Source organism: Myxocyprinus asiaticus, chromosome 31, assembly GCF_019703515.2.
Source record: "Myxocyprinus asiaticus isolate MX2 ecotype Aquarium Trade chromosome 31, UBuf_Myxa_2, whole genome shotgun sequence".
NCBI lineage: Eukaryota > Metazoa > Chordata > Actinopteri > Cypriniformes > Catostomidae > Myxocyprinus > Myxocyprinus asiaticus.
In genome coordinates, this window is record NC_059374.1 from 4001988 (window position 1) to 4029747 (window position 27760).

General features: G+C 35.7%; 2 protein-coding genes across 2 annotated transcripts in view; one reads left to right on the forward strand and one right to left on the reverse strand.

The window, feature by feature from the left end:
* LOC127422267 (BICD family-like cargo adapter 1) overlaps positions 1–12806 on the forward strand; it is a 37018-nt gene extending 24212 nt beyond the window's left edge. Inside the window, exons 7-10 of the mRNA XM_051665667.1 lie at positions 452–529; positions 4252–4361; positions 5539–5659; positions 10215–12806. Coding sequence (XP_051521627.1) covers positions 452–529; positions 4252–4361; positions 5539–5659; positions 10215–10412 — 507 coding nt within the window. The 3' untranslated portion in view covers positions 10413–12806. The remainder of the gene's footprint in view (positions 1–451; positions 530–4251; positions 4362–5538; positions 5660–10214) is intronic.
* A 9939-nt stretch (positions 12807–22745) lies between these two features.
* Positions 22746–27760, reverse strand: part of LOC127422284 (claudin-3-like) — a 32011-nt gene continuing 26996 nt past the window's right edge. Inside the window, exon 2 of the mRNA XM_051665698.1 lies at positions 22746–23487. Coding sequence (XP_051521658.1) covers positions 22835–23487 — 653 coding nt within the window. The 3' untranslated portion in view covers positions 22746–22834. The remainder of the gene's footprint in view (positions 23488–27760) is intronic.

The following is a 27760-nucleotide window of genomic DNA, read 5'->3' on the forward strand; positions in this document are numbered from 1 at the left end:
TTAACTAAAAGTAGCGATGCTACTAATTTTACTAAATGTACAGTATGTGCTATATTATTAATGGGCAAAAGGTTTGGTTATTATACAGCTTTCCACAACACTATTCATAATACATTGTTGTCCTAGTTTTGTCCAGTTGATATTGTTTGATGGCCTGGTTTTCTGTGGAGGAGTGCTGCTGTTTGCATTGATCTGGGAATTGTGTTAGAGTGTTTTGTTCATATCAGGGTGTGTTAATGCATCAATGAAGCCACAAATGTAGCTAGAGGGAGATTGAAAGAGAGAGAAACAGAAAGAGAGATGGAACAGAGGCTCATTTATGTGTGTTACCTGATACTGATGCTGTGGAGAGATACGCCCTGCCATCAGCCTCTAACAAAGAGGACACTTCACTGACTCTCCTGGGCCGACCGCCATGCAGTGCTAACTTGTGTATCGTTTGTGTCTGCAGGAAATGAGAAAGTCCATTGTGGGAGCGGTGAACGATCCTTGTGAGAACACTAAACGGCTACAGGAGCTTCTGGATCAGGTGACCATTCCTCATGCATTCATCCATTCAGATGCATCTAATAACAGTCCAATAGCACTGCCACTGCTCTGGGGTCAGTTTCCTGAAAAATGTGCCCATTGTTTGGAGTGCCTGGCAAAGCCTGAGGAATTTTTGTGTCAGAAAAGTAGAAAAAGAACACAGCATGACCAGATAACTTAAACTAGCCGTTACTGACCCTCTGTTGGGCATTTCACAATTAAAATAGTTAATTCAGGGTTAATGTAATCCTATGCAATCTTGTTCCTTGTCTCACACTGTTCTTCATACTTCACACTGGGTTAGAAATTAATTTATTAATTCATTTTGAAAGCCCTTTTGACATTTAATCATGGGCTATATATTTTGCGTGTTAAAATGCTAATTCTTGATATCAGCAATGGAATTACTACTGGTGAAAATGCTCAGTTTTGATATTAGTAACTAGGTTTGCACTTGTAAAAACAATTCTTGATATCAAAATGGATTTTCAATTAGTAATTTTTGTGTCATATCTAGCATTCTCACTAGTATAATTTCACAATGATCTGTCATTCACTCCTGTTCAAAACACAATTACAGATATCTGTATATCATTACATACTAGTTGAAATTACAATTTCACATATCAGCTATGTACTACTCTTTAGTAAAGACAAAAAAAAATGTATATCAATAATTACATTGTTACAAGTCCTAACATCTATTCCTGATATCAACAATTGAATTACAACTAGTATAAATGCTAATTTTTGATATCTGTAACTTGGTTTTCACTAGTGGCAATGCTCATTTTCGATATGATGCCATTGTAACTAGTCAGAAAGCCAGTAAAGATATGTTTAATTACTCTTCAGTATATTGATATCTGAAATCCATTTCCAGATATTGGAAATACCAAATCTAACATGTTAAAATACATGTATAGATATACAAATTAGCATTTTTACTAGTTGTGATTCAATTGTTGATATCAGGAATGGATATTTGTACTAGTAATGGTAATTATTGATATCAAAAATGATTTTAACTAGTCAGAAATTAATTAAAGGTATCTGTTATTGTGTTTTGAGCAGGAGTGAATGGCAGATCCTTGTGAAATTCTACTAGTGAAAATGAACATACAAATATCAGTAATTATGTTTTACTAGTTTATATGTAATATTTTAAATCAAGAGTGAGTGTTTCCGTGAATAATTACGTAATTTTTTATATCAAGAAAAAACATTTTCACTAGCACAAATGTAATTACTGCTATCAAAAATCTGCATTTTCACTAGTAGTAATTCCATTGCTGATACCAAGAATCAGCATTTTAACTAGTGAAAATTTAATTGTGAATATCTATAATTCATAACCTGCACACAGTTAAATGTCAAAAGGGTTTGAGATTTAACGCTTTTGTAAATTCTGGGTTAACATTCTAATTTGCATATTCACTAGGTTTATAACATCCTTCGGGCGAGTATGGCCCCACATGAGAATGCAACCTTTTCAACATTTTAACTGTTTTTAACACTCAGATGCTGAAACTAGACAGCATGTAAAAGTTTCCGTGACTAAAAAGTTAAGCTTTTGAATATTTAATGAGAGGTTGTCTGTTTCCTAAATCCAGGGTTAAAAGTCAGTCAACGTTAAACCAGGGTTAAATGTAGCATAAGTCCTTATATTGTTTATAGTCCCAAAGGCGAAGCCCTTGTTTTAGTATCCATTGGTTTCTGCATAGTATTATTATTATTCCACCAATTAGGTGTATGGCAGCCCATAGAAGAGTATGGTAAAAAGTTGTGACATTTGGCACACTGATAGGGGAGAGTCTGAACATTCCTGGTAGCAAATTTGGGGTCTCTATCTCAAACCGTCTAGCGCCACCAACAGGTCAAATTTGTACTTACATTTTTGCTTATAACTTTTGAACCATGTGTGCTAGAAACATTATTTTTCTTTTTTCTTTTCATACCATGATTTTAATTTCCACCTGACTAGATTTACGCTATTTTGAATTTGAACGAAAACTTTTTTCCACTACTCCTACATTCTCCTACTTCTACAAATTTTGTCCGATCTGCATGAAATTTGTCTTAGATGACCTTCAGACCAAGCCACACTAGTATGTCTGTTCTAAACAACATGCTTTCAACCTATATTCTAGGGTTGGGCATTTTGAATAATGTAACACACACACACACACACAGCATCTCTTATCACCTAGACATCACGTATCCCAGGGTCCCCCAATGCATTCAGTTGTAATGTTGAGATTTAACCCAGGTTTTAAGCTCTGAAGGTGTTTTTAAAGATTTCCTGTTTCAGTGTCATACCCAAAATTAAAGGCTTATAACTCAACAAAAAACTAAAAAAGGTTCAAGTGTTTGGTATCATTTTAATGATATAGATTATGATAAATTCTGAGACTCTCAGCTTAAGAAACTGCTGAAAACCACAAAAAAACTTGCCAACTTTTTTCTTATTTTTATGATTTGACATTATATATCTCAGGATGTGAATAAGGTAGCTCTGAAAAATTGTACCTGAGTAAAATGTTGTGTTGATATGACACAAAAACTTCTCCAAACAAATAAAACATAATAAATGTATATAAAAACTAATTACACATGCAAATACAACAATGAATAAAGGTATGCTCTCTCTCCAAAGACGCAGGCATGAGTAACGAGATCTCATTCAGTTCCATTCTGTGTCATCTGAGTCATCATTGAGTCTGTGTCATGTACTTGGCGCCATCTCTTGGTGGCCATATGTAATTAGAGTGGACAATCCATGAATCCAAATACAATTGGTTTAGTGTTCTATTATGCTGGACAACGTACTATACCATTTTCGATAAAATAATTTGATCCAGGAAAGCTAACGTGTTTTTACCTAAATTTCACATTATGTGCTGTGTGCACATTGTGCTTCATATTATCTAATGATCTATGCATCAGATTACGTTGTGTGTGGGCACGTTTTATAGATAATCACCTCCTCTAGGTATTTTATTTTACGTTTTATTCCTGTGAAGTTATAAGCGAAAACGTGGCATACTTTATAAGCAACATCTGTTTACATGTATGTCAAAGAGATATACTTAGCTATTACTTGCTATATTGTTGTCTGTGAGTACAACAAATAGGCTGGTTGTATTCTACTCTTTGAGAACTTTCCAAAGACATATGCCACATGGCTACTTGATCAGTTTGATGTTTTTACTGATTGCAATAAATGTGCAGTGCAAAATTATTGATAAATCATCAAAATGGAACACTTCTGGTTTGTCTGTAAATTTCAAAGCACTTGTTCAGGTCATAATGCATACGTGCATTGTAAAGTAGAGCTTCTAAATTTTAAAACGATACCTTTTTTTTTCTTTTTTTTTTTTGCTATTTTGATAATATATATATATATATATATGTATATATATATATATGTATATATATATATATATATATATATATATATATATATATATATATATATTATTTTTTATTTTTATTTGCAACCAGGGTTAAGAACAGTATTACAAGTTTTACACTTTTGTTGTGTATAGTCTTTTGATAGCAGATTTTAAGATTTCAAGCAGAGCTAATACAGTGCATCAGCTTGTGATGTTTACCTTTTAGTATTTTTCTTGTGTTCTCTTACACTTAAGAAATATTAAGATCACAACATTAGCATTAGTCAGACATTTCAGAATCATTCAAATAATTTTTCTTCTCTCTCAGAATAAGTGTCTTATAGTGGAGAACACGGAGCTCAAGCAGCGTGCGGAGAGAATACTGGATAAAGAAGTTGTTCAACAGGCCATCAAGGACCGTGATGATGCCATTGCTAAGTAAATATTGATTTACTTAGAGCTGTGATTAATACAAATGTTTATGAAAAAGTAAATATAGATATTACCAGGGTTGGAGCAATCATTTTAAAAGTGTGTGTGTGTGTGGGGGGGGGGGGGGACAGCTGTCAGAAGGTGGTGACAAATGAGCGTCTTGTGTGAAATGAGTTAATCACTGAATCAACGATCAAAAGAAAATTTTAATACTTTAAAATGTGTATGTCTACAGATCTACAAAGAGACTTTAGTAGAGGTTTTGAGCATTATAAGATCAAAGCAAATCTATCATTTCCCTATAGTTTGTGAGCTGCTGTCATGACTTTTATCAAAAGACAACAATTATAGTCTTATATTATTATGAGTTTCAATAACGTCCCTACATTTTTGTGTCTACATGTCTATTCACTTCAGTAAAATGCATGTGTTTTAAGAACACAGCAGATCTATCTTTTTTCCTACAGTTTATTGACTGCACACCAACATAGAGGTAAAAATCAGGAGCTGATATTAAAAAAGCTTTACATATTTAACACAGATCTAGTAATCTGCTTAAACTGGCAAAAACAACCGATCAAACTGTTACCTTACAAACATAATGTGAAAAGCATAACTTAATGAAGACTCATGCGCTGATGTAAACTCCACTTACAGTGTGTGCTTAAAAGAAGGATTGTCCTTTGTTTTTCTTCTGCAGTGCATTTCATGTAATGCTGCCAATCAAGAACGATATGCTGATAAATAGCTCTCGTTTGTGTGTTCCTCATCTCTAGATTATTCATTTAGATCAACATCAGTGCAGATAAAAACATGGATAAATGAGCATTCTTGAAATCAACTTTGTAGAAATGAACAGAGCCCTGTTGATTAGACTGTCTGACTGACGGCCTATTACGTAAGGGTTGTTTCGGCTCATGAAACTCACCTGTGATTGGCTGGATGGTTGCCCAATCAGCACAAAGTAACAAAACGCAAATAATACTGTATACAAATCCACCATTTGGACTCGATATGGGTTTAGCTTGAAAAAGTGTTAGGGACCAAATCTTTTTAAAGAGTGCTACGCCCATGGATATTACAGAATTGTTTATGTGAGTGGAATGTTTTTGGAATAGGTGTATTTCTACAGTATACTTCACTTTTCTAGAGTAGACAAGAGTTTTGTTTTTCTTTCACGCAGGAAAACAGCGATGGAGACAGAGCTGATGAGAACTAAACATGATATGATGTGTTTAAACAACCAGCTGCTGGAGGCCATTCAGCGCAAACTAGAACTTTCACAAGAACTGGAGGCCTGGCAGGTCAGATAATGCAAAGCACACACTGAGAAATAAGTTAATAAACAAACCTCCCACTAGAGCAGTCATAATTAACACATTAACACAAGCTATTAAAGGATTAATCATTGTACATGCATTTATTTGAAGTCCTATATTTTCAGCTTCCTTTAACTGCTGAATTCCGATAATTGCTGCTTGCAGCTATATGTAGAGTTTGTTTCTTGCTACTTGCCAGATGATTTAGGGGACAGAAATTGTTCATTACTGTTTTTTTTATCAGCTATGCAATGCCTCTGCAGTGTTGCAGTAAGGTTTGCCTATGGTTTGTGTTACAGTAGGTTAGTGAGCTTGTGATGGTTATACTTTTCACATTAGAAACATGAAGCCGTTTGATGTGCTGCCACTGATTTTGAAATGCACAGTAATAGAGAGGGTAGATAAAAGATGAGAGATAAGATATATATGATTCATGATAATGATTCATGTTGTGTAATAATGATGTAAGTGAACTTATTGGCACATTCACAAAACCATTCATGTTTCTATCCAGTAGATAACAGAGGTTAACAATTCTGTGCCACTAGTGTAACCAAAGTACTTTGCAAAAATGAACACGCATTGGTCGACAGACAGATAGTCCTGCCCCAAACTTGCGCTATTGACCAGGCCGGGCGATATCTAAAATTCAAATTTCACTAGTGAAATTGCTCATTTTTGATATTAGTAATTAGGTTTGCACTAGTAAAAACGTTACTTCTTGATATAAAAATTACGTCATACTCTTGATATCAAAAATTATTTGACATATTATTAAACATAATTATTGATATCTGTTAGGGCTGTCAATTTAACATGTTAATTCAGTGCGATTAATTATATATATAAAAAAAAAAAAAAACATGTTAAAAAAATTTACGCAATTAATCATGTCCCCGGACCGTAATAAGAAATATTCCTTCCATATGAGCAATTCAAGCTTGAAGTACCACCTGCTTTCTCCAGGGGGCAGTAAGCGAAAGTGCAGCTCAAACAGACAGAGAACAAACCACACTTACCGACAGCAGACAACACAAGATGAGAACCCGTTCTTGCATACAAACACAGCTTGATGGAGCGCAAATCCGAATGCAGGGATCTCAAGACGTGCTTTTAAAAGTTTCAAACTTCATTTAACTTAACACAGTTAACATCAAACGGTTGTTATGATGCAACGCAACCAAGACATTCCAAAAGCATCCGTCTGATGCGGGTGTACATTGACTCGTCCTTAAACAAGCCCTTATAATAAATCTCGGACTGATTGACGAATTCAATTGTAAAATGGATTGCTGTGAACTGTAGGCCAATGATGGGCTTATGTTCAATAATATTAAAATAAACAATATATTGCATTCTAAAGCCACTTTTTGTGTTGTATTTTTTTTAATGCTTTAACTGTGTGCCAGAATAATGTAATGCATTTTAATTATTTGTATTTTTTTAAATATATATATTTTATTTATAATTATTTAATAGTTATATATTAAATTATTGTTATTTGAGGGGCTTTCTCAGCCAATATTTATATATGCGATTAATTGCGATTAAATTATTTAATCGGCATACCATTTAATTAATTTGATTATTTTTTTTTTTTTGATTCACAGCCCTATTATCTGTAAATGTAAAAATTTTCACTAGTAGAATTCACTTCTGTTCAAAATGCAAATACAGATATAATTAATTTCTTACTTATTACAATTCCAATTTCACATGATAATTTTTTATATCAATAATTATAATGCAAATGTCCATTCCTAATATTAACAACTGAATTACTAGTATTCAGTGTGCTAATTTTAATTTGATCATTTATTTTAACATTTTAAATTCAGTATTTCAGATATCAGTAAATTGAAGAGTAATTCAAAATGTCTTAAAAGACTTTCTCAGTAGTTACAATAACATTGCAGATTTCAAAAATGAGCATTTTCAGTAGTTGTAATTCCATTGTTGATTTCAGGAAAGGACATTTGTACTAGTAGCAGTGTATTTATTGATATCAAAATGTATCATGTTTACTAATAATTACATACTGTAGCTGATATGTGCACTTGGAAACTGGTACAGAATTATAGATATTTGTAATTTAACTTTGAACAATAATGATTAACAGATAATTGTCATATTCCACTAGTGAAAATTCAAAATCTACTAGTGAAAACTTTTACTAGTTTAAATATTTTTTTTGAAATCAAGAATGGGTATTCCCACAAGTAATGATGTAATTTTTGATATCAGGAATTAAAGGTGCACTCAGTAAGCTTTTGCTAATTAAAAAAGTTGTACACATAAAGACCTGAGTAGTATTTTTTCTTAAATATGTTGAAAATGATGTACACTCACATTAGATGAAGACTCCAGTCACATCAGTTATGAAATAAAAGCTGTTTAATTTTACATGGAGCGGGTTGCCCCCTCACGGGCGCTGCCATGTTGACAGCACATGACACTGTGTCATGCAATTGACTAAGTTACTACCATTAATAATGACAATAATAATATGTTTACTTTATATAGCGCACAAAACAAGCAAACCAAACTATATAACAACAAACACAATATTCTTGCTATACAGACAATTACGGAGCCAGAGTAAACAGTATAGTCCAGAGTGATGGTATCAGCAGGATTGTGATCCAACAGACAGTCCAAACAGAATGAGTGCAAGTGAAAGTTAAAATGTCCAAACAAGAGGTCCTCAAATTTCTGTGCTTGTGCTTGGTGTTTGATGTCATGCTGTTTCTTTGTGATCCGCGCAAAAAGTAAGAGCTGCAGGTCATAGTGGTTTGTTTCATCACTCCAGCAGTCCAAACCACTATGACCTGCAGCTTTAACGGCGCGGATCATGAATAAATGGTGCGACATCAAATGCCAAGTGCGAGCACAAGGTGGTGTTCAGCCGGCAGAGAGCTCGCAAGAAATTTGTTTGGATTAAATCTAAGAATATCCATAATAGGGATGTGTTTAGTATGAGAGGGAGAAAAACACAGACTAAGGCTACGTCTACATTAATCCGGATGCTCTCTGTCCACACTGCAGTTTTCAAGCATTTTCCAAAAGTTGATCGTCCACACCGAAACGTATTAAAATGCTTACATCCTCTTACTGCACATGCGAAAAATCGCTGTTGCATGTACGGTCTGAAACGCAATTGGCCTCGTGTTCTGTCCCCGGACACCAATTCCGAGTAAACTTCCTGTCACCTTTAAAGAAATGCAATGTGGGGGGCCTGGGTAGCTCAGTGGTAAAAGACACTGGTTACCATCCCTGGAGTTCGTTAGTTCGCTAGTTCGAATCCCAGGATGTGCTGAGTGACTCCAGCCAGGTCTCCTAAGCAACCAATTTGGCCTGGTTGCAAGGGAGGGTAGTCACGTGGGGTAACCTCCTCGTGGTCACTATAATGTGGTTCGTTCTCGGTGGGGTGCATGGTGAGTTGAGCGTGGATGCAACGGTGGATGGCATGAAGCCTCCACACACACTATGTCTCCGTGGTAATGCACTCAACAAGCCACGTAATGAGATGCACAGGTTGGTGGTCTGAGATGTGGAGGCAGCTGGGATTCGCCTCTGCCACCCAGATTGAGGCAAATCACTACGCAACCACGAGGACTTAAAAGCACATAGGGAATTGGGCATTCCAAATTGGGTGAAAAAAAAAAGAAATGCAGTGTGAAGGTTCTACAACATAACATTTATCTTTACCAATGCTATCAAAGTGAATAACAGCACAATAAAGCTGCTACAGTGCGGGCCGCCATCTTGATCATGACAATAAATACTTCATCATTTTCGGATATCTCCATCTTCCCCGTCCACACTATAACTTCAAATGTATCCACTTGGGAGAGCGTTTTCTCAGTGTGGACAGAAGGCTTAGATGTAGAGAAAAAGATGCATTTTGAAACGAAATTGTATTCATGTGGACGTGGCCTAAAAGAAATAAAACAGAAGATAGACAAAACATCTTCGGTGTGAAGCGGCAGCACTTAGTAAAACAAACTTCCAGTATCCATGACTATGGGGGTCAGTATAGAGTCCAAAGTACTACTGGGACCTACGGGGCAGCTAAAAACTGAGTGCAACATTTTAACTTGTGAAAATTTTATTATAAATATTTTGTATTCATATCCTTCACGTGATTAAATGTTAAAAGGACTTGAAATACACTTCAGCATTCTAGATCATTTCACATTTCCAAATGATCAACTATAAAAACACACACCAAAGTTGGCACACTGTTGTTCCCAAATCAATCAATTAAACTCTCCAAAAGACAAAGACATGATGTTTTGAGCTACATGCTGTTCTTCAGACTGTTTTCATAGAGATATTTTTTAGTCGTGCACCTGTATAATTTTTTTTTATGAATTTCAAACTGTCACAAAGTATTAGCAAAATACACTTTGAAACACAATAATGTAGATATGAATACATGATTTGAATTATTGCGTTTGTACCCAAAATATTTTACAGCGGCTTGCTGAAGTTGCTGCTGTTCCATTTATAATATTTTTGTTTTTTGTGTACCTCTCAGGATGACATCCAGATTATCATTAATCAACAGTTGAGGAGTCAACAGCAGACAGAACAACTGCATCAGAAGAGATCAACTGGTCGCCTTTCTTTCCTGCGTAAATCCAGACGACCGTCCTGTTCCCCCTCCATCAAATCAGAGATCGGTCCAGAGCAGAATCAGTCACCCTGGAGAGACTGGCTCAAACTCAGCAAATAAACCTGCTGCTCAGCCTTCAGTGCTGGCACTCAGAACTTACCGGACAGATGGGGACTGGAGAAGCACAACCTGAGACTGTATCAGACTCTCGTGGATTATGATCAGCAGAGAATTGCCAAAGACACTGGCCAAGTAATAAAAAAAAGTTTTGGAATGGTTGCACAAGTCTTGGAGAAAAAACAAAAGACCTGCTTATTTAAGAACAATGTGTTGGCGAATCTAACGAAAAACATTTCCAGGTCATATTTCACCCCAAAATCATAGGAAAATAATAATAATATTTTGCATGAAGAAAATGAAGCTTATTTTCCCATTTTTTTATTTGATTTATTTTGCATTGTGATATTGTTTCATGACAATTTAACACATTTTCCCTCAAATTCTCATTACTGTGATGCATCTGGACCCTTTTGAGTTTTTTGTACTTCTCATTCTTATGAGATTCTGATTACTGTAATACAGTTTTTTTTTTTTTTTTTTTTGTATTACAGTGAAAAGAATATAAAAATGTAATGATACATCATTGTTTTATTGCATGACAGTAAGGAGAATTTGTGTTTTTTTTTTTTTTTTTATCAAAAAATAAAATTGTAATATCTTTTTGGTAAAAAAAGAAAGAAATACAATTTTGCATGAAGTACTGAAGCCTATTTTTAGGACAATTCAGATTTTTTGCATTGTGAAATTTTTTATGAAATTAAGCATGATTGCCCATACTGTAATGAACTGGATTTTTTTTTTTCTTTTTTTTTTTCTGTATTCTAAATTGTGATTCTTATTATATTAGTATTGCTGTTATACAGTAATGTTTTGTATTACTGTGAAAAAGAATATATATATATATATATTGTATTACGTAAGGAGACATATTTTTATTTTATTTTTTTATATATATTGTAAGAGGAACGTGTGTTATTTTCATGAAAACAAAAAATAATAATAGTCCTAAAAATAGGCTTTATTTAATATATATATATATATATATATTACATTTCACCCCAAAATCAAAGAGAAAAAAGAAATTCAATTTTGCATGAAGTACTGAAGTCTATTTTTAGGACTGTTAAAAAAATGTTTTTTCATTGTGACATTTTTTTCATCAATTAAGCATTATTTGCCTAACTGTGATGCATCCAGACAATTTACTTGGATGTTTTTGGTATTTGTCATTATTTTCAACTGTGATTCTTATTAGATTCTAATTACTGTATCACAGTAATGTTTTTGTATTAAAGTAAAAAAATAAAATGGTCACACTTTATATTAGGTGGCCTTAACTACTATGTACTAACATTAAATACATACAGACTATGTATTTACTGTGTAACTACATGTTGTTCTGTAAAATGCCCACATTTGCTGCTACTGAGGTTGAGGTACTGGTAGGTTTAGGAGTTAGGTGAGGGTTAGAGTTAGGTTTTGGGGTAAGGGTTGGGTTTGGGTTAGGGGTAAAGTTAACAGTGTAACTGCAAATGTAATTAAATTCAAGTACTTTAAATGTAATTACAATGCAACAACATGTATGTACATAATAAATACATTGTATCAAATGGTTAAGTACATAGTAGTTAAGACCACCTAATATAAAGTGGGACCAAAAAATGTAACAGTGAAAAAACAAATAATAATAATATTGTTTTGTTTTGGGGGTTTTTGTATAATGGGAAGGACAATGAGATTTTTTGGTGCATTACAGTAATGAGAATTTTGGGGTTCTAAAAATCATAATGGTCATAAAAACAGGCTTCATTTTGTTTCAGCAAAATATAATTAATTTCTTTTGATTTCAGAGTGAAATTAGACTCAAACATGTTTTTGATGTATGAGAATCACCATACTGTATGTTGTGACCGTTTCTACCAATCAACCGTCTTATAACTTTCCAGAAACATTGTTTATTTAAATGGTACTTGTTTGATATTGTCTAATCCCAAATGTAAGGGATGAGCAAATCAATGCACAATGACATCATGCTGGTCATGATCATGTTTATGGTAAAGACATTGTATAAAATAACATTACAGAGAAAGATGCAATATTTTAGTTCTAAAATTGAAACGATGTGATTTGCAAGCATGGCAATAGAGTATAACAGATACTCAAGAAGGTGGGGCTTAAAAACTGACATTCTTGACAACTCACTGATATTAAGGATTTATAATGCTCAAACTGCTCACACTGTCATGGATTCATTTCTGCCAAGGGGTGTAACTGATCTGCACAATGTGTTATTACAATAATTATATTTGTAATAACATGCCATTTTGTAATTAGTATGTTGTACTTTTTGTAGGTTATACAAATATTTTCAATTGGAATAGATTTTTATGTTTTATGTAATGTTTGCATATTTATTGAGAAATGTATTTGCAAATCAAGCATCAGTAAAATAAAAGTCAGCAATTGTATTAAGAATAGTTGAATTATCACATGGATTTATCTTCATTTATAATCACATGAATTAGAACTGGCAAGATATCCAATCAGACTTCTTTTAAATTGCACGATGCACATTGGGCACTTTCTGTTTCTAATGGAAGACAGGATGCAATTCCACTTGGTGATGCTAGTGGCACAGAAACACTTCAGCTTTATTAAAGGTGCATTCAGTAATTTTTTTTTTTCTCATTTACTGTACACATAAAGAAAGAAATAGCACTTCTGTTAAAGAAGTTTAATTTTTTTTTTTTAACTTGGAACAAGTCGCCTAATGCAGCAGACATAGGGTCTACTAATATCATGTGACAAGCTGAATACTGTTCACTTTATCTTAGTAACCACCCTGTTATTTGGGACTTTTGCTCATGGAATAAATTAATCATGGCTGAATACAAATAGAGCTTTTCTTCAATAACACTGATAACTTTTGAATGATGCTGCATGCAGCAGCTAGGTGACAGTATAAGTCCAGCCAAACATAATCTAAAAATTATTGATTGCCCCTTTAATGGGTGTTCACACTGACCTCGATTAAATCGATAGAGCACAACAGTGCCTGCCCACTTTTTCAGCCATTTGGGTTCCAGAAGTATTTTTCCCATTCATTTTTTCGCATAGGTTTTTCATAAAATTCTCCATAAAAGAGTTGAAAATCCATAAACCAAACCAACCAGCTCTGAGGTAAATCACAAAATCACTAACTTTGTTTTGAGGCAAAAAAGTATTTGAATATGGGACAAAAAGACGAAAGTACAAGCCTGTATACTCACCGTCTTTCATGAGGGCATGGACTACAATCCCATGAAGCATTGCGAATGATGTCATTGAATAAAAAATGTTGGGAATATATAAAACTATTGATTGTAGGTTGTTGATTATAAGTATAGAAACAATATATTTTACGTTTATTGCAAAATAATCCAATATGTGCAAATAGACAAGTAGTTTAAGGGTGAAGAGACACCGACTTGATTACTTCACTCACAGTGCATTATGAGAGTAGGCAGTCGCTCCGAGGCACATTTGATTGGTGGATCTTTCTCTGCTGTACCATGGGTAATGTAGTTGTTTACCATAAATTCTACTATCAAACACTATTTTCAAACACTGAAGTTGAAATAACACAGACTGATGGCTTCAGCAGAAGCATATACCATTGATAAAAAACATCAGAGCTCAAGGTAGGTCTGTTTTTAAATGTTTATAAGTTACCATTGAAAATCCATTCATCTATGAGAAAAATGAATGGGATTTTTACTTCCGGAACCAGACTGTTACGCTCTATAAAGGTCGGTAATTACTGTTGATTTCTCTTTGTTATTGAACTGAAAATGCATTACTAATTTAAGAAAATATACTGGCATCCTCTGATGATGATTGGTCCCATATCTTTGCAAATATAATGATCTAAACTTTAAAAACTTTTGAGTCTAGATAAAGAATCCATGCTAAAACATTTGGTGGTTGCCATACAAAGCATGTAATAAAAGTAGGATTTTTGTTCAAATGTAGGTTATTGAAATTGGTTATTCGTTTATTTTCGCACTATGAGTTAAAATCTTGAATGGAGCATCCTCTGGACTAACAGGAGGAGTAGATTTTGAGTGAAACATGTTAAAGAGAATTTCTTTCTCAATCTTTTCTGCCATCTAGAGGAAATAAACAGAACTTTCAGCATAGAAACAGCACAGAGAAGTCATGCAATACTCTTTTAAAAAACAAAAAACTTATACAGTATTTTTTTTATAAGACTCCAGTCATATCATTAACCTTATAAAAGTTTTTTTCTTTTCTTTTCTTTTTTTTTTTTTTCTGCATGAAGAGGATCTGTCTGTTTATATTCTCGGAGGGAGTATGGCAGTGTTTTACAAGTAAAATTCAAAATGGCACAGCTTGTCAAAAAAGTTTGCAGACCTGCTGTACAGTATATCACTTAAATATTTTTTTTTTTTTTTTTTTTGCAATGCACACATCATATATATTTACATACATTAATTTGGTACCGTACACGTTACTATAGGCATCAAATGTAACATTTAATCTCTACAATATGTTCAGCAAGACCCCTGGTAAAGAGGATATGCAGCATGGACTGTTGGGTAGTAGACTGCTATGCCCCATTTGGAACTCTAGGCGGGAGAATCTCTCTAGACTTTTTCCACATGACACAGCACAAGTTTATCAAAATTACCTTTCACAAAAGTGGCCTAGGTTTGCCACCCATCCTGTAAAATATGGGAACGTCCCGTATTTAAAGATAAAATGATGCGTCCCATATTGAATCAATACGGGACGTGATTTGTCCCGTATTTAAGCTGGCCAGATGGCGTCACGGTGAAATCGTTCCAGATCGCCAATTTCACATTGATATAAGTTGGAAAATATTATATCATATTGTGCTAAAACGTGCTAATACTGTGGAGGGTGTGGTAAGGGACTGTCTGAAAAGTCCACAAATGGTGGCAAAACTGTGGAGTGTTTTTCTATATAAATGTTCAATAAGATCAAACAATGTATGAATACAATCATAAAGACAAGTACAGGTGAAGGAAAATGTATAATATATGTATAACACCATCCAAAATGTATACATAAATAAGATAAAGAAGACAAATAATCAAAAAAAAAATTTTTAAATAAATATACTTTTAACATATAAAAGAAAGAATTTATAAGTAATGGGTCAGGAAAGTTCTCATTTTAGCAAATAAGAAAGGGTATACAATTTGTATTAATAACGCATATTAACTCAACACATTTATTGCTAAAACTGTGGAGGATATGGTTAGGGGCCGTAATTCCCCTCCCCCCAATTAAAGTGTCCCTTATTTTAAAACTTCAAAAGTGGCAACCCTAGGCTTAATGATATACTAATGATGATTTTATCCTAATGACTTTCTATGAGGAAAACCAATTGTACTGTTTATTTGTTTTACATTAAGTTAACTACGGTTTTATGGCCAGTCATCAGGCTTTATTAAAGAAGGTCACATGGTGGCAGCACTAGGAATTTCCCCTGTGAGGTCTGAGCCTGTGTTCCAGGGGAAGTTATGTTTTGAATCATGCTAGCTGGAGCTCTACTGTGTTTTGTCTCAAAGAGTCCAGCTTTAGGTATAGTGATGGTTTATTCACTGAGGGGAACAGAGGAGGGGCAGACAACAACAAGTCTTCTCCATGTATTCAATCTCATTTTCTGGAACATCACTGTGTAGTTAAACTGTCCTCATTGATGAAAGCTTTGAAGTCTGCAAGCTCTGAAGATGCCTAGGGGAAATTTTAGGGGTCGGAAGTCAGCTCCACCTCTATGTAATGTTGAGCTGCTCATTTTAGACTAGTGGAGGATGCTGGTTTCTCCTTGTCAGTGATGTGATCCTGTAAAGGGACCACGGGGTCCATGCAGACTGCTGAACTGTCAAGAGACCTCTTTAGACGTTGGAATCTCTCACTTTTTTTTCTCTCCTCTTTTCCTTCCAATTTGGAATGCCCAATTCCCAATGCGCTCTAGGTCCTCGTGGGTGGCGGAGGACAAATCTAAGTTGCCTCCGCGTCTGAGACCATCAATCCACGCATCTTATCACGTGGCTTATTGAGCGCGTTACTGCGGAGACAGTGTGTGTGGAGGCTTCACGCTATTCTCCACGGCATCCACGCACAACTCACCACGCGCAGAGCGAGAACCACATTATAGTGACCATGAGGAGGTTACTCCATGTGACTCTACCCTCCCTAGCAACCGGGTCAATTTGGTTGCTTAGGAGACCTGGCTGGAGTCACTCAGCACGCCCTGGATTCGATCTCATGACTCCAGGGGTGGTAGTCAGTGTCTTTACTCGCTGAGCTTCCCAGGCCCCCGGAATCTCTTCTTATACTTCAGAGGAGACACATGCAAGATTACTGGGGCCTTTTTCTCGGGAGAAACATCTGAGAAGCAGGAGACTTAAGAAAAAGTTTCAATTTACTCTCCGTTAAATTATCTTGAAGTCTAGCAGAAATAAATGAGATATTTACTGTAAAAGTTCTCACATGTGATTATATTTTCCTATATGGGTATTTTAGAAAAGCATACTTTTGAGATGATTTGAGATGTGGTGGAAATTATTTTACTGACAGTGTTGTCTCCTTGGTAAACAAATGCACATTAAGGGGCAAATACTTTTCTTGAGGTGAAAGTGATGCAACTGATCAATTTTCAAAATTATGTTTCAAAATCAATGATATGTTAAATAATTAATATAAATAATTAAATAAATGAATAATGTTTTCATGCAGTCCTGTTTATTCATATTTTTAAACTGTTTTCTGATCAAAGGGAACCAGTCCTGTTATACTGTAGGCAGCACTATCATCACTGAGATGAAAATCCATATCAAAATTTAAATTGTAACCTTTAAATATGCTTTGTCACTCCTTGTGTCACTGTTACCACATCGGCCTAAGATGAAACTGAAAGCCTCCTCCCATTAAACAGACAGAGACACACTGTTACCGTGTCTGAGAAAACAGCGGTCTTTCCTCCAAGGACTCTGGCTCTTTACCTCCTCCAGTATCGATCATGTGACCTGAGTTTCAGAGGAATCACTCTTGTGAAGAAAGTTGGGTTTCCCCAGGAACAGTTGAGTTTGAACAGAGAAAACTCTGTGAAGGTTCTAGATTGAGATTTATTATAGAGAGCATGCATTGTGCCCTCAGAGACAGAGGACAATTCAGGCTATTTAATATTTTTACATGTCAGTAAAAAAAGGAATGTGTTTAAAGGAATGTTCCAGGTCCAATACAAGTTAAGTTCAATGTTATGTTGTCATGACAACAAAGTTAAAATAGCTTTACACTGATAGGGTTTTCTCACATTAAAATCATGTTAATATGTATAATGTTTACGACTTGTAGCCATACTTATGTAACAGTGGGACAACCGTTATTGCCCAGGAAGAAAGAAACAGTTCATTTAACACACATTGACCTATTGTGACAGCATGCCCCATGGGTTCATTAAAACAATCATATTTAAAATGTATGAAATTAGAACATATAAAACACATGTGACAACTTGCCCCAACATGACATTTATGAAAGATACTCTATGATAAAGGTAGAATTTAACCAAAAGTTTAAAACGTGCTCTTAAAGTTGACCCCAGTGTGGTTTTAATGTGTTAGGTTTTGCCGACAAAGACCTAATGGTAGAAACGTTGCAAGTGTAACCCAGTAAGTATTTTTGGAGCAACGAATCAGTGTGTGGACACTTTCCATTTTTTCTTTAATGTGTTAAACCCAACAGCTATTACAAAAATATGATAACATTTATTGGCTTCTATTGTCCACCACCTTCTCCCACCACTTCTCCGACTGCTGATGACTTTGCCAAATTTTTCACTGACAAGGTAGCGATCATTAGCTGACAGTTTTCTACACCACAAACCCACAGCCCATCCTCTGTTCTTCTTTTTCTATCCACTTTTGGAAACTGATGTGTCCAAAGTTCTTCTTTCCAACCGTCCTACTACCTGTCCTCTTGACCCTGTTACTTACCATCTTCTGCAAGCTGCTCCTACACCAATCTAACCCGCACTCACACACATCATCAACACATCCTCTGCACCGATGATACACAGCTCTACCTGTCGATCCAGCCCGTCGACCCCACCATCTCAACTCCTATCTCAGCCTGCCTTTCAGATACAGTATCTCAGCCTGGATGAAGGAACACCATCTTCAGCTCAACCTTGCCAAGACAGAATTACTGGTAATCCCTGCCAACCCATCTGTTGACTACAACCTCACTATTCATCTTGGTTCAACAATGCTAACTTCAACTAGGACAGACAGGAACCTGGGAGTAATAGTTGATGACCTGCTTAACTTCACCACCCTCATCTTATCAACTGCAGGTCTTGCAGGTTAGCCCTTTACGACATCAGGAAAATCATCTTTCCTTTCTGAATATGCTGCACATCTCCTGGTCCAAGCTCTGGTCATTTTAAGAATGGACTACTGCAACGTGTTTTTGGCTGGCCTCCCAGCTAGCACAATTAACCACTGCAGTTGGTTGAGAATGCAGCTGCGCGTCTGGTCTTCAACCAACCAAAGTGGGCTTACGTCACTCCCCTCTTGATCTCACTCCGTTGGCTTCCTATAGCTGCCCAAATCAAATTCAAGGCTTTCACTTTGGCCCTCAGGACAGCTGATAGAACAGCACCCTCATACTACAACTCACCCTCCAGGTCTATGTCCCCTCTTGCTCCCTGTGATCTGCTTGTTATTTTATCTGCTTGTTATGTCTTTTATATTGTTGGTTGATTATATTGTTGTTATATTATTGGTTAGTTTTAGGCTTAGGGATTGGGTTAGGTGTTCAAAAATATCTATATAATAGTGTAATGTAAATACAATTATTGTGACTACATTTACTTGCTTGTTACATGTTTTATTTAGTTTATAAGTGGTTAGGTTTAGGAATGGGTTGGGTTAGGGGATCTGTCATATCAATATGTTAGTATAATGTAAATAAACTCATATTTATATTACAATTAAACACGCTGTGCTTAAACACGTACAATAAATCAGATGATTGCCGAGTCCAAACTGAGGTGAGAACGGCACGGCAATGACATTTAGATGGTGAAGGGAAAAAATTGCTACGGTCATTTTCATAATGAGACTGCCTTGTAATGAACTAGGTGTTTAAAGCAAACATACTAAACCACTGCTAGAGAAAACAAGAATTTATGTAATTGGAATTTTGACTCAAAACAATATATTTACTTAGACATTCAGCCCTCCTATACAAAAGTATAGTATAGGCACTATACACAAAAGTATAGGCACTCCTGTGCAAACGTTTTAGGCACTTGTGAAAAATGTTACATAGTGAGAATGTCTTCAGAAATAATGACATAAATTGTATGACATTAAGTAATAAATGAAAACTAAGTCCAGTAAACATAAAAAAGCTAAATCAATATTTGGTGTGACCACCTTTGCCTTTAAAACAGCACCAATTCTCCTAGATACACCTGGACAGTTTTTCATGGTTGTTGGCAGATAGGATGTTCCAAACTTCTTGGAGAATTCACCACAGTTCTTCTATCTATTTAGGCTGTCTCAACTGCTTCTGTCTCTTTATGTAACCTCAGATGACTCATTATTCAGTGGGGGGCTCTGTGGGGGCCATGACTCTGTTGCAGGGCTCCCTGTTCTTCTATTCAAATCTTTTCTATTTGCAAAAGTAATGTTTGGGAGTCTAAAATATATATTTCCTATTGACACACTAAAGCTGAAGATATAAATAACCATCTTAAGACAAATGCTTTTGTGAAACATCTTATGTGCCTAAGACTTTTGCACAGTACTGTACATCATCGGTCAATGCAGGTTCCTGCATGTACAATTGTATGTCCAGGTCACACCTGCATACCTAAAGAATATCGAGAAGCAAGTTCTTCATCAAATGCATTACATAGTCTGAAAGTATGGGAATTTGTACGCAGCTTTAGTCTTGTCTTTTGTTTTTCATGAGAATGCAGCTTTAATCTTTTTTTTCTTTTTAGATTTGGTTGCTCTTTACAATCATTACCCTACTCCCTAGCTTTGTGTCTAATTTGTGACAGTTATCTTAAAGATAGTTGACAAGTTCACAGTCCTATATTTGTCCTATATTTGATTTATATAATCTTGATGTGTTTTGAATTTAATGGAGACATTTTTAGCATTTTAATTGTTGTTTTAACCAAAGGTTTCCTTCATGATAACCATCAGAAATAACCCTATCAACAGAGTTAATATTTTCAGTGCAGGTAATTTAGCTCCATTATCTTTGTTGAGCTTACACTGATCCTGTGTTTATAGAAACAGGTGACATTCTCTGGTAAAGTGATATGCTGATTCATGCGTCACCCATACGAGACCCTGATCAATATTTTAAGTTGCAGCAGTTAGGAGGCGCCAAAACTGGTTCTCCATTAAGATCAGTCAAATTAGAATGAATAAAAGATGGCCTCTGACTATTTTTTTATTTAATTATATGTTGCATGGGCATTTCCTATTTTTATTATGAAGCTAATGTATTGGCTAAATAAGTAATTAACATCTTACAAATTTATTTGTTTCACTCTGTTGTGTTTGTATTCAGTCCTCTCCATGCCACCGTTTGCCACCTCCACTTGTTAGTTGATCTGTTGGTAATTACTGGGGTGTACAGTATTTGGCTTTGTTGCTAACTAGAGGTAACATGGTCCAGTGGCTTGGGTATCAGGTTTTCTGTAGCATAAATGTGTCATCATGGTGACCTCAACAAACTCTTTTTCTCAATTCTAGATTGAAGCTCACAAACATATATACAAAATACAAAACTCATCTTGCTATAATTTATTAATGCATTGTTGCAATATAATTGATGGTACAACATTTTAATGACCCCATCAGCCATGCACAGAACAAAATTATTTAGTACAGTTCCTTAGCTGTTCTTTGTGCATCAGTACTCACAATAAAGTACTCACAGCCCTCCTGTCTCTCCTCCCACAATTCTGGGCCACAATGGTCCTTATGTGTGTTTGCAACCACTTCAATTACCCTGGGATCAGGTTTGCAGTTTATTTACATTTTTCTTTTATTTAAGAATAAGACTTAAAGCTGGTTGAAATGTTTTTATACCAATATGTATATAGATTGATACAGAAATACAGTCAATTACATTTCTGGTAACACTTTACATTAATGTTCCCTTTGTTAAGGAATTATGAAAGGGTTCATTAATGACTAATAAGTCATTAACAAATGCATTATAAATTATTAATATGCCGATATAACAACATGGATAAAAAGGGTGACTTTCATTCAATACTTGCCAAATAGTGAGCATTTTAACATGTTATAAATGCTTAATAATGTAAAAACACTTATCAAGTCAAGTCAAAGCAGTGAATGACATTCAATGGGAAGTGAATGGGGCAATTTTTTGGAGGGTTTAAAGGCATAAATGTGAAGCTTATAATTTTATAAAAGCCCTTAAATTAATTCTTCTGTTAAAACTCGTGTTATCTGAGCTGTAAAGTTGTTAAAATTGTCATTTTCACAGTTATTTTATGGTTTTAGGCACTGTTGACATTACATAGTCATGGCAATGAAGTTGTAAAATTGGCTATAACTGTACAAAGAAAAGGTTAGTGAACGATTTTATCACACTAAAATCATGTAAGCATATTTTTTTATTTCATATTTTGTGGCTATACTTTTAATACAGTGAGTATTTTAATGTTTATGGATTGGTCCCATTAACTTCCATTGTAAGTGCCTCACTGTTACCTCACTGTTTGCTTTTAAAGAAAAGGAGGGACTTGTCAAAATAAATTTTAATGCATTCATAAATGAGTTATTGGTCATTAATGAACCCCTTTATAAAAAAACAAAAGAAACGTTAATGTAAAGTGTAATCCAATTTCTAAAACTTTTTATTATGAACATTTTTGTTATGCATTCAATTAAAATATTGTATAAATAAAAATGACATACAAATTTTAGTATGAATCATTTACAATATAAAAGTGAACAACTGTACAGTATGGAAATAGAATTTAAAAGTAGACACTGTATATCAAGATAGTACATTGGAAAAGGTAAAAATGTGAGAATTCTCATAGTCCACACAAATTCAACATTTATTTTCAGAAAAGTGTCCAAGCAAATCAATACTGTTTAGAAAATCTTTTTCAACTAGTCCTAACCGTTCGACAAAAAGGACCTGCAAATGTAAAATCCGCTTTATACATTTCAACATAGAAAATCAAGTTGTGTTGAGATTTTGAGATAATGTTTGAGTCTTAATAATCTAAACATACTTACATAGAGACCAACAGAACAAACATCAAATAACTTCATCAAACATGATCCCTCATGATGCAGTCTATGTGGCATGTTTTCCCTCTTCTGGAAAATGAAGCCCCATATTGAACACTGCAACTTTGAATTCAGAGTTCTCCTTTTATTTCATACATAGTCTTTTCTGTCATACCCACCACCAGCTGTGGAGCGAGACGTCGGGTACAGCATTCTAGACGGGTTGTGTTTTTTGTCCTGCGGAGGGCAGGAGCAACAGAGCAAAGAACCACCCATGATCAAGAGTGCAGCTGCTGCCCAGCCGATGTATAGTGCAGCTCCAAGCTCCCTTCTCTGGGCATCAGGCAGCAAAGGGTTGTAGAAGTCCCTGATGATGCTGTTGGCAGACCAGGACACAGGAATGAGCTGCATCAGCCCTGCCACAATGAAAAGCACTCCACCTAGAATCATGACTTTCGCTTTGGAAGACTCATCCTCGATACAGTTGGTGCACTTCGCTCCTCCGATGGACACCAGCACAGCCAGGATGGTGAGAAGGATGGAGATGACAGTAAGGGCTCGAGCTGCCTGAAGATCCTGAGAGAGAGCCAGCATGGAGTCGTAGACTTTGCACTGCATCTGTCCGGTGCTCTGGACCACGCAGGACATCCACAAACCGTCCCAGATGATCTGAGCCGTCACAATGTTGGAGCCAATGAAGGCTGTGACCCTCCACATGGGCAGAGTGCAAGCCACGATGGCTAAGAGCCAGCCCAGCACACATAACACAATACCGATAAGCTCCAACCCTAAAGACATGACTTCTTGAAGGACCTGTGCCAGTGATGTGACAGAGCTGTTGGTGGTCAAATAACTGGACAGCAGTGAGAGCACCTGCAAGATAAGCCTAATTTGAGCCAATGCCTCGGAGCAAACAGAGCACATCTGTGACAAAACAAGTGTCCTTTATAGTCCAGATCAGGTAGAGAGGTGGAGTCTGTTAAGATGGAGACATTACACGGAGAACAGCTTGAGTTCTGTGGTGACTAAGCCTTTCTTCTATTTCGCAACAGTAATGTATTTACTTTACTTTAAGGAGCGTGTCAGTGTTTGAGTACATTCAAAAATTTTATTAATTATATTAAAGGTGCTGATTTATCAACCAATCAATCAATCAAGTTTATTTCTATAGTACATTTAAAACAACACATGTTGACCAAAGTGCTTTACACGAGATAAATACAAGAAAAACCACATACAGACACATGCACAATAAAACATTAATAAAATATAATTACAGTATATCTATGTACACTCATAGGCAATCAAGAAAAGATGTGCTTTCAATTGAGATTTAAAAGACTCAATAGTAAAACAGGATCTAATGTGGAGAGGCAAACTATTCCAAAGACAAGGAGCGGCAACAGAGAAAGCCCGATCACCTTTCGATTTCGAATGAGATTTGGGGACACTCAAGAGCAGGCTCTGTGATGACCTTAAAGGCCTAGATGTCTGATAATGATTAAGAAGATCAGAAATATAGTGAGGTGCCAGCCCTTAAAAACAGTTCAAAATACCTTAAATCGAACTCTATGTTTGACTGGAAGCCAGTGAAGAGAGGCCATCACAGGAGAAATACTGACACACTTCTTAATACCAGTCAGGAGCCTAACCGCAACCTTTTGTACTAATTGTAGGCATGATAATGAAGTGTTTGGAAGCCCCAGATACAATGAGTTACAATAGTCCAATCTGGATGAAATGAAAGCATGAATAACAGTCTCTAGATCCTTGAAAGAGAGGCAGGATTTGAGTTTGGCAATAGACCTAAGCTGGAAAAAGGCACTTTTTTTTACCACAGTTTATTTGCTTGCCAAATTTTAAATCAGAATCAAAGATGACACCCAGATTCCTCACCTGAGTCTGTACATTAGCGGTCACTGGGCCAAGACCTTTGACTATGTGTTTGGCCGATTAAATATACATCTATAAAATAAATGGGGGGGAGGTAATTTACTGAATTCCCAACAATTACCTCATTTTTACATTGTTGACCACAGCTCTTCAAATGTAATTGATTTAAGTGATGGTCATGCAAAGCAACATTACTATTACTTTTACTCATACTTTTAGTTAGGGGTTTGTTAAAATTTCAAACATTAAGTATAAAACTTTGATGTATGCAGTATAATAGGTGCAGAGATCACCTATCATTTTCAGTTGTAATTTGCTAAATTGTACATAGAAAGTGACACATCAGATTTATGGGTGATCTTTCAGCTTCAGGTACAAAACAGCCATACTAAATGTTTCTAACATGTTCTCGTGGTTGCCAAGGCATTTCTATGTGGTTGCTTAGGTGTTTCCACATGAGATTTATGTCATTTTTGTATATATATATTTTTATCTGAAAGACATGAACATTTCCACCACAGTGTCATGCACTGTAAAAAGTGAACATATGCTGTTGTTGCTTGAAGGAGCTATTTTTACCTGAAATAAATTATAAAACAAATTTTGTTTTGTGGTGTAACCTAATGTAGTCAGGTTTATGTAACCTAAAACAAGGAATTGTTGCATTAACATTAATGAGTTACTTTGAACCAACATACAATTTCCAATACAGCTTAATAGAGTTCGGTATGGACAAGTTCGATGCATATGCACTACGACTGAATTGTCATATTCCACCAGACCTGTAGAGGGCAGAACAGAGTCATGTAATCTACAGGAGATCTGCTCTGAAGTACATACGCAAAAGAAATGTTGAGATGGAAGGTGTACTGGGATAACCACTTTGCGTTTTAACCATAGGAGTGAGCTTAACGGTCAACTAGCGTGCCACAACAGTAGTGATGACAAAAACAAAGCTTTCTGAAACTTCGAGTCAATTGAACCAATTGCTTCTGAAAATTATTAGTTGTTTTGAAGTGCTCGAAACACCGCATGCTGAGGACATCTGCTGGTCACAGGTGTGTAAATGCAATGAGAAGACTCGAGTCAAAAGAATCTACAATGACACAATGCACTGGAAATTATTAGGAGCCAAGCACTGCAGGTGCATAGCCCCTATTGTATCTGTTAGTATTATTAGGGGCCAAGCACCGAAGTTGTTTTTGTTAATATTAATATTATTATTATTATTCCTCCCCAATGGGAGTCTATGGCAGCCCATAGAACTGTTCGTAGGAAAATGATTAAATTTGGCACACTGATAGGGGTGGTCATGAATAGTCCCCATAGCAAATTTGGGACCTCTAGGACAAACTCCATAGCGCCACCACCAGTCCAAAAATTAAATTTTCTTTTGTGTGTATCTTTTGAACCGTTTGTCCTAGAAACAAAATTATGAATGAATCCCCATACATTATAGCTCCGCCAATTACAGTAGCTGCCATGTTGGATAATGATGTTTACAGTTTAAAAGTTTCACATCCTTCAAACTTTGTCCGAGTTGTCCAAACAATGGCTCAAAATAATCTCCAGACCGAGCCGCACAGAACTGATTGTAAAGAATTTAGATTTTCGCCTTTGTTTAAAAGTTACGGCAGGGCAAAGTTAACGAGGTCCATGTAAAACAGGATGTGAGACTGTATCTTGGCAATGGTTTGTCCTATCAAAATGAAACTTGGTATGCTTCATCAGGACCATGATATGAGGGTACATGCAAAGTTTGGAGACAGTGCCACCTATGGGGCAAAAAATGTAAAAAAATGTCTATTTTTGCCTCTAACATTTGAACTGTATGCCCTAAAATAATGGTGTTGGTGTCTTTTGATTCCTTAGGTCATGCGGATTTCAACTATTCACATTTTTCTCATGTCAGCCATAATGCCCCTTCCGCCACATTGAATTTTTGTAAAAAGTGATATATTTTTTAAAAGCAAGCATACATAGGAAAATGATGAAATTTGGCACACTGATAGGGGTGAATAGCCCCCATATCAAATTCTCTAGGCCACATTCTATAGTGCCACCACCATGTCAAAAATTCACTTTTTTGTGTATCTTTTGAACTGTTTGTCCTAGAGACACAATTCTTGTTTTGTCTGACTACTCTCTTCCTGATGATTCCTTTAAACCCCTTACATTAAAACTCCACCCATTACAGTGGCCGCCATCTTGGATTATGTCATTCATCGTTTTTTCACTTCTTAGTCTATGGCAGCCCATAGAACCATATATAGAAAAATAAAATTTGGCACACTGATAGGGGTAGTCATGAATAGCCCCCATACCAAATTTGGGGTCTCTAGGACATACTCTATAGTGCTACCACCATGTCAAAAATGCACTTTTTTTTGTGCATATCTTTTTAACCGTTTGTCCTAGAGACAGTGACCACCATCTTAGATTATGTAATTTGTCATTTTTTCACTTCTGTTCCTTCAAAACTTGCCTGATTTGTACACAAAATGGCTCAAAATAATCTCCAGACTGAGCCACACATAATGAATTATACATAAGTTTGATATTTGCCTTTGTTGAAAAGTTATTCAAACAAATAGTTAACAAAGTGGCTGTGAAATCAGATTGAGGCTGTATCTCGGCAACGCTGTGTCCTATTGAAACGAAACTTGGTGTGCCTCATGAGGACCATAGTCTGAGGGCACATGCAGAGTTTTGTGATAGTGCCACCTTTGGGTCAAGAAACATGAATAATTGCTTTTTTTTTTGCCCGTAACTTTTAACCGTATGTTCTAAAATCGTGGGATTGGTGTCTGTGGATTCCTTAGGTCAAGCGAATTTCAGCATTACCAGTTTTTCCCATATAGGCCATACTGGCTCTCCACCATATTGACATTTATTATAATATTATATATCTTGTAAATACATTGTTGGATTTCAAAGAAAATTGGTATGCATCATCAACATCATGTGCTGATGATACATAAGCAGTTTATATCGGGGGTATGTCAACTGAGAGGTTCAGTGTGTTAAAGCACTGGTCTATTGTTTCAAGGGTTGTAGGTTTGAACCCCTGCCTTTGCAGGTCATTCTGTAAAAAGTTTTGTAGTTCTGTTGATTTTTGTAATGTGCTTACTGAATAGTTGCTTGGCTTTTCCACAATCAAATTCTGAATTTGATCTTTGTTGA